This window comes from Triticum dicoccoides, chromosome 7B (genome assembly GCF_002162155.2).
Source record: "Triticum dicoccoides isolate Atlit2015 ecotype Zavitan chromosome 7B, WEW_v2.0, whole genome shotgun sequence".
NCBI classification, from domain to species: domain Eukaryota; kingdom Viridiplantae; phylum Streptophyta; class Magnoliopsida; order Poales; family Poaceae; genus Triticum; species Triticum dicoccoides.
This window is the reverse complement of record NC_041393.1, coordinates 735,392,412-735,405,499: the sequence shown is the minus strand read 5'-3', so window position 1 is coordinate 735,405,499 and position 13,088 is coordinate 735,392,412. Positions and strand designations below refer to the sequence as shown.

Genomic DNA, 13,088 nt, shown 5'->3' with positions numbered 1-13,088 from the left:
GCGTGCACGGTAGCATGGGGGTGCGAGTCTGCACCATCCTTGAGCTGCATCCTCACGAACACAAAACTGCCGGCTGCGCGCATAAATCCACATCACCGTCACCGAGCACAGGAAGAACGATTCTTTTGCTATGGAGTACTCTTTGCTATGAGATTTCACAAATAGAACCTGAGGTGGACACCAAAATGAAAGTTAAGCTCACCTCCTAGCTTTTTAGAACCGCTCTCATTCTCTCCCTCACCTTCTCTCATAGACTGCCTGTAGCGTGGTCGGCCATGTACCATGGATTCAAGTGACCCTCCTTCCTCTATTCTCCACCGGCGTTGCTGACCGGAGTGGGAGCGAAGGGAGTAGGTTTGGTTTTCATTTCACCCACATGCCCAATGAAGTAGCATTTTGATCAATATTCACCCCCTTCTTTGATTCAGCTCTTCTTTCTCGAGTCACTATTGAGGGTAACGATATGGAAGGGCGATTTGTGGTCGGAGGAGGCTTCTATACCGATGCGACCTCGCCAGATCCATGGCGTTGGGCAACTTCGTGGCTGCGCCCCTTTCCCCAACCTCTTGTTTCTTTGCTGCAGGTTGAAAAGTATGCTTGAGAATGACGCCGATGGCTTGTCTCCGCCCTTATGCCACTAGTAGAAAAACGACTTTTAGTACCGGTTCGTAAGGACCTTTAGTACCGGTTCTGTAAACCGGCACTAAAGGGTGGGGACTAAAGCCCCCCCCCCCCTCCTTTAGTCCCGGTTCAACACGAACCGGGACCAAAGGCCCACCACGTGGCACGACACGCGCCGTGGTCCGTGGACTAAAAGATATTTTTTTTGAATTCTTCTATGAAATAAAGCAAAAACAGCCCGCCTACTGGGCCGGCAAGGCCTGCATATGACTAGAAACCCAACCTCTAGTTGGGCCAGGATGCAGGCCCGTACGGCCCAGTAGGCCCCACAGGGCAGAAGACTTGCAATAGGCCCACAAAGGCCTGCTTAGAGAGGAGCTCGACACAGTTGCCGCGGCGGGGTTATAAACCGGTGTGAGCTCCTCTCAACTAGCGAGGTGGGACTAAACATTGTGCACTCCGGGTGGCAGCGCACCACCTTTAGTACAGGTTGGTGGCTCCAATCGGTAGTAAAGGGGGGGGGGTCTTTAGTACCGGTTGGAGCCACCAACCCGTACTAAAGGCCATGACCCCTTTAGTGCCGGTTGGAGCCACCAATCAGTACTAAAAATCATAAATGAACCAGGACTAATGCATAACCATTCGAACCGGGACTAATCGTACCATTAGTGTCGGTTCATTTACAAACCGAGACTAATGTGTCTCACGTAAAGTAGTTTTTCTACTAGTGTGCCCGTTATCTGTGTTGGATAAAGGAGATGGGTGGTGGATTGTGAATAAGCTCGATTGGTCCACGGTCCAGTGGTGGAGCTAGGGGGAACGAGCAGGCCCCCCACCCCCCCCCCCACCCCCCAAAAAAAACTTTTTTGGTTCACCCCAACATTACTGTTGCTAAGCAGTTTCAGGATACTAAACAGACGTTCCCACATGGTAATCTTAAAGTGGCTGATTTACCCTCTTTTGCAATGAAAAAATGGGATCTATCAGGTACATTCAGGATATGCCGTCAAATATCCATCCAAAAAAAACATATTTTGACATTCTGATATTCAGGACCAAGAGATACTGGATTCACATTTTTGTTGAAAAAAAATTCTTTTGTAATTCCTCGCATTGGCAAACCATGGACTCCACATCTGTGTCTCACGTTTCCCGATGGGATTGTACAAATTTCAAAATACCCCCTCGCAGACGGTTTTTCCCAGTTACCGATAACCTCCGTCTCTGCCCCAATTAAGAAGTACACCACGTCGCTTTGCCCATCACAAGGGAGAGCAACCTGTTACCTCCTACTCCAGACTTCCTCACCATGTTGTCCATGCGTATACACCTTTCTTCTCCCGCCGTGGAATCAAAGACGGCATTCTGCACTACAATGATCTCATGTGCCACCAACGATCCACCATTCCGAAATAGGACCACAAATTCCATGCGTGCACGGTGGCGTGCGAGTGCGAGGCCGCACCATCCCTGAGCTGCATCCTCGTGAGCACAAAACTATTGGTTGCGCGCATAAATCCACATCGCCGTCACCGAGTACACGAAGAACGATTCTGTTGCTATGGAGTACTCTTTGCTATGAGATTTCACAAATAGAACCGGAGGTGGATGTTGGGGAACGTAGTAATTTCAACAAAAAATTCCTACGTACACGCAAGATCATGGTGATGGCATAGCAACGAGAGGGGAAAGTGTTGTCCACGTACCCTCGTAGACCGTAAACGGAAGCGTTATGACAACGCGGTTGATGTAGTCGTACGTCTTCACGATCCGACCGATGCAAGTACCGAACGTACGGCACCTCCGAGTACAGCACACGTTCTGCTCGATGACGATCCCCGGACTCCGATCCAGCAAAGTGTCGGGGATGAGTTCTGTCAGCACGACGGTGTGGTGACGATGATGATGCTCTACCGGCGCAGGGCTTCGCCTAAACACCGGAAGATATGACCGAGGTGGAATATGGTGGAGGGGGGCACCGCACACGGCTAAGGAACGATCGTAGATCAACTTGTGTTATTGTGCCTAGAGGTGCCCCCTGCCCCGTATATAAAGGAGCAAGGGGGGAGGGGGCGGCCGGCCTAGGAGGGGCGCGCCAAGGGGAGTCCTACTCCCACCGGGAGTAGGACTCCCTCCTTCCTTGTTGGAGTAGGAGAAGGGGGAAAGAGGGGGAGAGGAGGAAGGAAAAGGGGGCCGCACCCCTTGTCCAATTCGGACCAGAGGGGGGCTGCGCGCCTCCTTCCTTTCGGCCTCTCTTCTCTATTCCCGTATGGCCCAATAAGGCCCATATACTCCCCGGCGAATTCCCGTAACTCTTCGGTACTCCGAAAAGTACCCGAATCACTCGGAACCTTTCCGAAGTCCGAATATAGTCGTCCAATATATCGATCTTTACGTCTCGACCATTTCGAGGCTCCTTGTCATGTCCCCGATCTCATCCGGGACTCCGAACTCCTTCGGTACATCAAAACTCATAAACACATAATATAACTGTCATCGAAACCTTAAGCGTGCGGACCCTACGGGTTTGAGAACTATGTAGACATGACCTAGAACTATTCTTGGTCAATAACCAATAGCGGAACCTGGATGCTCATATTGGCTCCTACATATTCTACGAAGATCTTTATCGGTCAAACCGCATAACAACATACGTTGTTCCCTTTGTCATCGGTATGTTACTTGCCCGAGATTCGATCGTCGGTATCCAATACCTAGTTCAATCTCGTTACCGGCAAGTCTCTTTTCTCGTTACATAATGCATCATCCCGCAACTAACTCATTAGTCACATTGCTTGCAAGGCTTATAGTGATGTGCATTACCGAGAGGGCCCACAGATACCTCTCCGACAATCGGAGTGACAAAACCTAATCTCGAAATACGCCAACCCAACATGTACCTTTGGAGACACCTGTAGTACTCCTTTATAATCACCCAGTTACGTTGTGACGTTTGGTAGCACCCAAAGTGTTCCTACGGTAAACTGGAGTTGCATAATCTCATAGTTACAGGAACATGTATAAGTCATGAAGAAAGCAATAGCAACATACTAAACGATCAAGTGCTAGGCTAACGGAATGGGTCATGTCAATCACATTATTCTCCTAATGATGTGATCCCATTAATCAAATGATAACACACGTCTATGGTTAGAAAACATAACCATCTTTGATTAATGAGCTAGTCAAGTAGAGGCATACTAGTGACTATATGTTTGTCTATGTATTCACACATGTATCATGTTTCCGGTTAATACAATTCTAGCATGAATAATAAACATTTATCATGAAATAAAGAAATAAATAATAACTTTATTATTGCCTCTAGGGCATATTTCCTTCAGTGGACACCAAAACGAAACTTTAGCTCACCTCCTAGCTTTTTAGAACCGCTCTCATTCTCTCCCTAACCTTCTCTCGTAGACTGCCTGTAGCGAGGTCGGCCATGTACCGTGGATTCAAGTGAACCTCCTTCCTCTATTCTCCACCGGCGTTGCCGACCGGAGTGGGAGCGAAGGGAGTAGGTTTGGTTTTTCTTTTCATCAACATGCCGAATGAACTAGCATTTTGATCAATATTCACCCCCTTCTTTGATCCAGCTCTTCTTTCTCGAGTCCCTGTTGAGGGTAACGATGTGGAAGGGCGATTTGTGGTTCGAGGAGGCTCCTATACCAATGTGACCTCGCCAGATCCATGGCGTTGGGCAACTTCGGTAGCTGCGCCCCTTTTCCCAACCTCCTGTTTCTTTGTTGCGGGTTGAAAAGTATGCTTGAGAATACTGGATAGGCAGCCCACTACATTGAAGACAAACAGGCAGATCGGCCTGGAAAATCCTATCTTCCGCATTCTGCTGCAGTTTGTGGACACTTCGCATAGGACGGGAGCGACCGGCGATCGACTTGGGCCGGCCCAATTATCAGCAAAGTACGAGCTACAGTACCGGGCGGTTTTGGGAAGGTTCCAGTCGGTTTTTTCTTGTTTTAAGAACCTTCTAGAAGGTAAGGGAAGGTTCGTGAACTTGTTTTATGCCTTTCTCTGTTTCTTTTTCGTTATTTTCCTGTTTTGCCTATTTTTTTCAGTTTTCTTTCCTTTTTCGTTTTTTATTTTCTTTGTTTCTTTTTTCTTTCCTTTGTCTTTTCATTTTTTAACAAATCTTTAGAAATAATTTTTTTTCAGTTTTTTAAATTTTGTTCAAAAAATTAAATTAATGTTCAGAAGTTCAAAGATTGTTTACTTCATTTTAAAAAATGTCCTAAAACTCGAAAACATTTAGAGTTTCCAAATTTTAAAAAAGGTTCAATTATTTCATTTTTATGTATTAAAAACTGTCCGCATTCTCAAATTTTGTTTAGGATTTTCAAATTGTTCTTGATTTAAATCTTTTGTTTTGTAAATTCAAAAAATGTTCAGGATAATCAATTTTTTGTTCCCATGCTCAATGTTTTTCTCTAGATTAGAAAATGTTCAATGTTTCAAAAACATGTTCGGGATTTCAAATACTTTTTGTTCCCATGTTCAAATTTTGTTCCCAATTTCACAAATTTTGTTCTCACTTTCATAAATCAAAAAATGTTTGCGTTATAAATTTTTGTTCACGAATTAGAATTTGTTCGGGATTTAAAAAATTCCATTTTTGAAAATTGTTATCAAATTCGAAAATGTTCCAGTTTTCCAAATTTGTTCACAAACTCAGAAAACTCTCTTTTTTTTAAATATTTTTACAAATCAAAACATGTTTGAGAATTTTGGAAAATTGTTCCTGTTTTCCAAATTTGTTCACAAATTCAGAAAGATTCATGTTTCCAATTTTTTTCACAAAATAATATATGTTTGGGATTTTTCAGAAAATGTTCCTGTTTTCGAAATTTGTTCAGAAATTCTGACAATGTTCTTTTTCTGAAAATGTTTCAGTTTTTGTTGAAAAAAAATGTTTATAAAGTTGAAAAATGTTTCCATTCCATAAAACATTCAGGGTTGTTTCAGAAAAAAAATGCGTTCTGAATTTCTAAAAATATATCGGATCCTTGATGGATGTTTGGTATTTATTGGTTTACGTTGCTCCTTGTTCAATAACCTTCGTTAGCCTAACTGGTTGTGTCACGTGAACTATTCCAATTGATTGTGTGGTCGATCCTATGCGAGGGCGGCTTAATTCTTAGCTAATATAGTACGTGCTCGCAGCCTGTTTCCTCCGTGGGCCAGCCCAGATAGACACCCGCCTATGCGAACCTGCGGCTGTTTGCCGCAAACAGCGGCATATAGGAGTTCCCGATCGGCCTGGCTGACGACAGATCATCATTTATTTCGACCCCGACACACGAACTCGCAGCTCCTAGAGCAGTTTACCGATTGCCAAGGGCGGCCGGGCGGAACAACGCCTCGCAGCCGATCAACACCGATGGCCGAAGCTGTCACGGCGCGTCCGTGACTGCGGCGATTCGCTAGAAAATTTGTGGTCAGTCGCTCCTTCCTTAATTTGCTCGGTGTGATAGTACCGATCCGCATTAGGATTTACCAATTTAGGTTGTAGCAATTTCTTGATTTAGATGAAATTAATTAGGTGCAACAATCTCTTGTTTTATCCTCACGGATTGACACCTCAAATTACACATGGCACACTGATTCTATCATTTGGATTTAATTTTTCACCATTTTCTCTGTGTTTGTATAGTCGTGATGATGAAAAGAAAAATGTATCACACACTGATTCTATCATTTAGATTTATTTTTTCACAGATTTTGTCTGGGTTTGTGTAATCGTGATGAGGGAAAAAAATGCATTCGTAGGTTCCAGCAAACAACAAGAGCCATATAGAGCTATCAAAATCATTCAATATATTTGCAATGTTAAAAAAAATTGGTTGTTGGCTCTCGCCCCCCCCCCCCCTATGTCTAATTCCTGGCTCCGCTCCTGCCTCGGTCTGCTGGAAGATCCTCTCCTCCTCTTCTTTAAGGAAAGCCACCATATTGGTGGATATAGGGGAGAAGCAAGGTGGAGCCTAAGATGCAATTTTAGGGGAAGTGGTTCATATCCACTAGTGTGTCCTTATGGAAAAAATATCCACTAGTGTTAATGGTAGTGTTATGGCGCCTTCTTTGGATGCGTGCTCCATGTACGCCCTCGGTGAATCTTCTCACTGAAAGGCGGACATGTAGCGTGTTGGGTCATGTTATTCGTCCTTGCTTGGATGCGGAAAGGAAGGCAGTGGATCGGTAGCTTTGATTCATTCTCTTCCTTCTTGAACGGTACAAGGAGCAGTGGGAACCCGGCAGTCCCAAGTGGTCACTTTGCCGATGAGGACGTGAATGTTTTCAAGTTGTTGTTGTTGTTTGGACCCGAGTGTAATTCCAGATATTTTGCTAGGGTCCTTCCTGTATGTTTTAGGGATTTTTATGTGAATTTATGTTTTTCTTCCAGTCCCGCTGTCAGATGTTCTGTACCACCGCTTGACGGTTAATAAAGTATCTAGGGCCTTAGAGCCCCTACTTGCGCTAAAAATGGATTTCAGTAAAAACCTGATGTTTTTAAGCTTGTCAAATCCAATGCATTTTTTATGGCAACTTACATTGTTGCGGCATGGAAATTATCTTTGGCGAGTATGGCAAATCCTTGCCATGATCAAATTTTTGCTAGGATTTGCCATGCTCGCGGAAGGAGATTCCGTGCCACGACAAAGTAATTTGGCATAAAAAATATTTGATTTGCCGTCAGATGTTTAACATTCTAGTAAAAAAAGCACCCAAACAGCTCGGGACATGCTACCATGACCAACAATTACGAAATGACCAAGGTTTTCGTATAAGTCATGTACACAAACTTTGACCAGGTTTATAGAGAAAATAATTTATATGTACAATACCAAATGAAAATATGGTCCATGATGAATTTAATGGTATTGATTTTGTATTCTAGACTTTTTTACTATAAATTTGGCCAAAGTTTACAAGGAACTTAGAAAAAAAGGTGGTATCACAAACAGGAGAAACTCTGGGAAATAACTTATACTAAAACAAGCTACTCTGGATTCCCTTGAAATGAAGTGTGTGAAGCTAAAAAAACTGACTAGTAATTAAGTACTCCCTCCATTTTTATTTACTCTGCATATTATGTTTCTCTAAAGTCAAATATATTACTTTCAACAAGTTTGTAGAAAAACATATTAACATATATACCACCCAATCAATAGAATTGGATTCATCGTTGCATATATTTTCATATCATAGAAATTTATTTCTGTAAATGTTCATATTGTTTCCTGGAACTTGGTCAAACTTTATAAAGTTTGATTTTAGTCAAAGCTAATATGCAGAGTAAATAAAAAGGAGGGAGTGTTAACTAAGCAAGTATTACCTCTTGTCCTGGAGCGCCTTTTCCAAAGTCATACTTTCTTCAACCTTGATGCCTTCCTTGTTATGTACTTTCGGCTTCAAGATCTGCCGAGTGATGCGCTCCAGAAGTCCCAGCATGTCCTTCTCGGCATCGAAGATCTGGGATACAGAAACTTGTGCTTGGCGTTGAAATTCGGGCTCCAGCTGCCGGCACACCTCCATCGCCAGCGTAGTCTTTCCAAGCCCTCCAAACCCCACGATGGAGATCACCTTAAGCTTCATGTCACTATCTGGGTCATCCACCGCCTTCACCCTCTCTCCAAGGATGTTAGCCTGCCCGGTGATGCCGACGAGCTGGCCTGGGTCGTGGGCAGGGCCAAGCGCATACGGGGATGAGGACCCTGCCCGCGGAACGGGGGCTAAAGCTAAAGGAGAGCGGCGCAGTGCCTCTCTGCTGACGCCATACCGCGCATGGCGCTCACTGATGGCTGCCGCACGGGCGCGAAGGTCCTTGATGTCGCCTGCTAGGCGATGTCGAGGAAAAAGCGTGGCAAGCACGCGTTTGGACCAAGCGACAAGGCCGTCGCTACACCGGCACCTGATCCGGAAAATGTAGAGGTGGATGCAGTCCTCCGAATCGTACGCGAGCTCGCGCACCTGCTTCATCCACTCCCGGACGAAGTGGTCCACGCCGCCCTCGTCAGCTTCGGAGTGCATGCGGAGGATGGCGTTCATGGTGGCCAGCTCGTCTCTGAGCTCAGCCACCTCGCGGCCGACGCCGCGGAGCTGCCGGTACTCCTCACCCACCACCAGCCCGACGGTGGAAACAAGCTCCGCCGCGCCTTCCATTCTCTCTCCGTATTCTCTCTTGATGGCTGGATATGCAGATCTAGTTTGAGATGCTCTTCTAGCTATGAAGGGGACATATATACAACGCAGACATTAAAAGAGGTAGCCTCGTACGTACTAGGAGTATATTGCAATGTTCACAGCCAACAGCAACGGCGAAACGCCCACGTGATCGACTATCGAATACAGCATAGTCTTTGTATGGAAAGACACGAAATGAACTTAGAATACTGTCCATCGACAGGCTCGAAATATTCGACCCGCCCATGTTGATCGATCTCCTATCTCTTTTGTCAGTTAACTATACGGTGCCCCACGCATCTATGTCGCTGTACTTATCTTTTTATAATCTTATATATTAGCCCCTCTGGCAAACATTTGTAATTTTAGAAAAAACTTGTAGCCTTTGTAGATATTTTTTTTTCGAAAAGGGACTCCCCGGCCTCTGCATAAGAACGATGCATACGACCACATTTATTAGAGAGTAAATAAGGTTCAACAAGGTCTTAAAGTCTGCGAACAAAAGCAACGGCTAGCTCACACAGAGCCTCAGCGCCAAAACAAAAAGCCCAATAAGCCACAACCGGCAGGCAAAATAAAAGATAGGTAAACTAATTGCCTATCCTATTACATGACCGCCATCCAAACCGGTTGAAGATATCCCGCGCTACCATCTCCCACCGGACAGATCCAGTAACCAAACGCTCCCTGGCCTCCGTCGGAGTGAGTAAGGACCACATACGGATCAGTGCAGTAGCCCGGAATAAAACCTGCAAAAAATGAATAGTTGCTGTTCTGTTAAAAGCCAAATCATTTCTGCAATTCCAAATTGCCCATAACAACGCACATACTCCTACACGAATGTGTCTAGCTGTTTCGGACTCTATCCCAGCAAGCCACGCCCCGAATAACATGTTGACCGAAGTCGGAGGAGTAATATTAAAGGCAATTTGCACAGAGCGCCACAACCCTCGTGCCAACGGACAGTCAAAAAAGAGATGCTTGATAGTCTCGTCCCGATCACAGAAACTACACCTAGTAGAACCTGTCCAGTTGCGCTTAACTAAATTGTTCTTTGTTAAAATTACTTGTTTATGCACAAACCACATAAACATTTTAATCTTCAAAGGGACCTTAACTTTCCAAACATCTTTGGAATTAGGAATCACACTAGAGTTAATGATATTGATATACATCGATCTAACTGTGAACTCCCCAGATCTAGTAAGCTTCCAACATAACTGATCGGGCTGAGGAGTTAACTGAACCTCCATCAGTCTACGGACTAGGTGAAGCCATGCTTCCCATCGATCACCCACAAGCACCCTCCTGAACTGAATGTTGAGTGGAATGGACTGCATAACCGTGGCAACAAGAGCCTCAGAACGCTGAACAATACGATATAGGGACGGATACTGGGTCGCCAAAGGCGTGTCGCCAAGCCACGTATCCTCCCAGAATCGCGTGTTGTTGCCATTACCGACAATACACCTTGTTCTGTTAAAGAAGGTAGCTTTGATTCTCATGAGCCCCTTCCAGAATGGCGAATCTGTTGGTCTCAGAGTGACCTGGGATAGGGTCTTGGACTGCAGATATTTACTACGTAAAATCTGCGCCCAGGTGGCCTCCGTCTCATAAGACAACTTAAATAGCCACTTACTAAGCAGGCATCTGTTCTTGACTTCAAGATTTTCAATATCAAGGCCCCCCCTGGTCCTTTGGTCGACAGATAATATCCCATTTGGCCAGTCTATATTTCCTCTTAAGCTCATCACTCTGCCAAAAGAATCGGGATCGATAGAAGTCCAGCCTTTTCCTAACCCCAACTGGGACCTCAAAGAAGGATAAGAGGAACATAGGTAAACTTGTGAGCACCGAGTTAATAAGAATCAACCGGCTTCCATAATACATGAGTTTTCCTTTCCAGCAATTCAGTTTCTTCTCAAACCGATCCTCGATGCACTTCCACTCGCTGTTTGTTAGCTTACGATGGTGAATGGGAATACCGAGATACGTAAAAGGTAAAGCCCCCACTTCACAACCAAACAATTGTCTATAAGCCTCTTGTTCGTCTTTGGCTCTACCAAAGCAGAACAACTCGCTTTTATGAAAATTAATCTTCAGCCCCATCAATTGTTCAAAATAAGCATAAAACTAACTTCATGTTTCTCGCTTTTGCCAAATCATGTTCCATGAAAATGATTGTATCATCAGCGTATTGCAGAATGGACAAACCACCATCAACTAGATGAGGCACCAAGCCATCCAGCTGACCGGCCTCCTTTGCCCTCCCAATCAGGATCGCCAACATATCAACCACAATATTGAACAATATTGGAGACATAGGATCGCCTTGTCTCAGGCCCTTGTGTGTTTGGAAATAATGACCTATGTCATCATTCACTTTAATTCCAACACTCCCTTTTTGCGTGAATGCTTCCACCTGGCATCGCCAAGCTTCATCAAAGCCCTTCATGCATGAAGCCTGTTGAAGGAATGGCCATTTGACTTTATCATATGCCTTCTCGAAATCCACTTTGAAAATAACTCCATCAAGTTTTTTCGTGTGAATCTCATGGAGCGTTTCATGAAGGACCACAACCCCTTCCAAGATGTTCCTGTCTGGCATGAGAGCCGTTTGAGAAGGCTGCACCATGGCGTGCGCAATCTGTGTGAGCCTAATCGTCCCAACCTTGGTAAAAATTTTGAAATTGACATTCAGAAGACAGATAGGCTGAAATTGCTCGATTCTCATGGCCTCTGTTTTCTTAGGGAGCAGGGTTATTGTTCCAAAATTTAGTTGGAAAAGCTGCAAATGTCCCGAGAACAAATCATGGAACATCGGCATCAGGTCCCCTTTAATAATATGCCAGCACTTCTTATAAAACTCAGCTGGGAAACCATCCGGACCAGGTGCCTTATTATCACTAGTAGAAAAGGAGGCAATGGCCCAGGCCAGTTCAGCCCATTAGTCCCGGTTCAATCCAGAACCGGGACCAATGGTGCTATTTGCCCCGGATTGTGAGCCCAGGGGGCCGGCCGGGCCACGTGGGCCATTGGTCCCGGTTCGTCCGGACCTTTTGGTCCCGGTTGGAGGGACGAACCGGGAGCAATGGGCCTGGCTCCTGGCCCACCACTATTGGTGCCGGTTGGTGGCATGAACCGGGACCAATGGCTACCCGTTAGTCCCGGTTCATGCCACGAACCGGGACCAATAGTGCTGCCTATATATACCCCCTCGCTCGCGAGCAGAGCACTCCAGTGCTATGTTTTTCTCTTGCCGGCGAGGGGGGGCTTTGTGGTGCTCTAGCTCACCTCCATAGCACATGAGGTGTTCGATGAAATGCCCGAGCCACACTACTTAAGCTTTCTCCTCTCCAAGCTCGACCTCCAACCTCTATTTTCCTCAATATTTGTCTAGGTTTAGCGGTCCATCACGCCCCGTCCCCGTCTTCACCGCCGTCGATCACCCGCGCCGATCTCATCGCCAGCACCACCGTGGTGAGCCTCTTGTTCTTATCTTCTTTCTGAAAGGAACAATATTCTTACTTGTATTATTTTCTTAGTTTTATTATTGCATCTTATATAGTGCGATGGTTTTGGTATCCGCCCCCGTCGGCCCTCGTCCTGTCTATGATTCAGATGTGGTATATATTATCTTTTCATAACTATTGGTTCATTTATTGTTTATGAAAATTATGCCGACCAACGTGACATAGATTTTATTTATCTAGGAGGTTGTTGAACCGGAAATTCCAACCGACCCTATTGTCGAGAGGTTAAATTTAGTTGAAGAAGAAAACAATTTCTTGAAGGAAAAAATAAAAAAACTTGAGGAGGAGAAGATGATATTGGAGTTGCATGTTGCGGATGTCGTCGATGATCACAAGATCAAGATGGATGCAATGCTCTTGAAGATGAGAAAGATTAGAAAATATGCCATTCATACCGAGGCTTGGTATCATTATGCCGTTGGATCAGTTGTTACCTTGGTTGCGATTATGATCGCATTTGTTTTCGCATTGAAATGTTTTACATAGTTTCAATGTATGGTTTAATTAATTTAGATGCTCTGCAGAGCTTTATGTTGTTAGATGAGAACTATGTATGTACTTCGGTTTTTATGTGATGATGAACTTCTATTAATTTGGTCACTTAATTATCTATTCATGATGTTCTGTAATGATTTTTGACACACTTAATTATATATAATGCACGCAGATGAACCGGCAATGGATGTACGGTGACAGACACACCTCCGAGTACATTAAGGGCGTGCATGATTTTCT

The 13,088-nt window shown here is 44.8% G+C and overlaps 1 protein-coding gene across 1 annotated transcript; it reads right to left on the bottom strand.

Annotated features, from left to right (window-relative positions):
- Window positions 1–7,968: 7,968 nt before the first annotated feature.
- LOC119339594 (disease resistance protein PIK6-NP-like) lies at window positions 7,969–8,799 on the bottom strand. Its single transcript, XM_037611589.1, has one exon. The coding sequence runs from the start codon at window positions 8,797–8,799 to the stop codon at window positions 7,969–7,971; it is 831 nt and encodes a 276-aa protein (XP_037467486.1).
- Window positions 8,800–13,088: the final 4,289 nt, after the last annotated feature.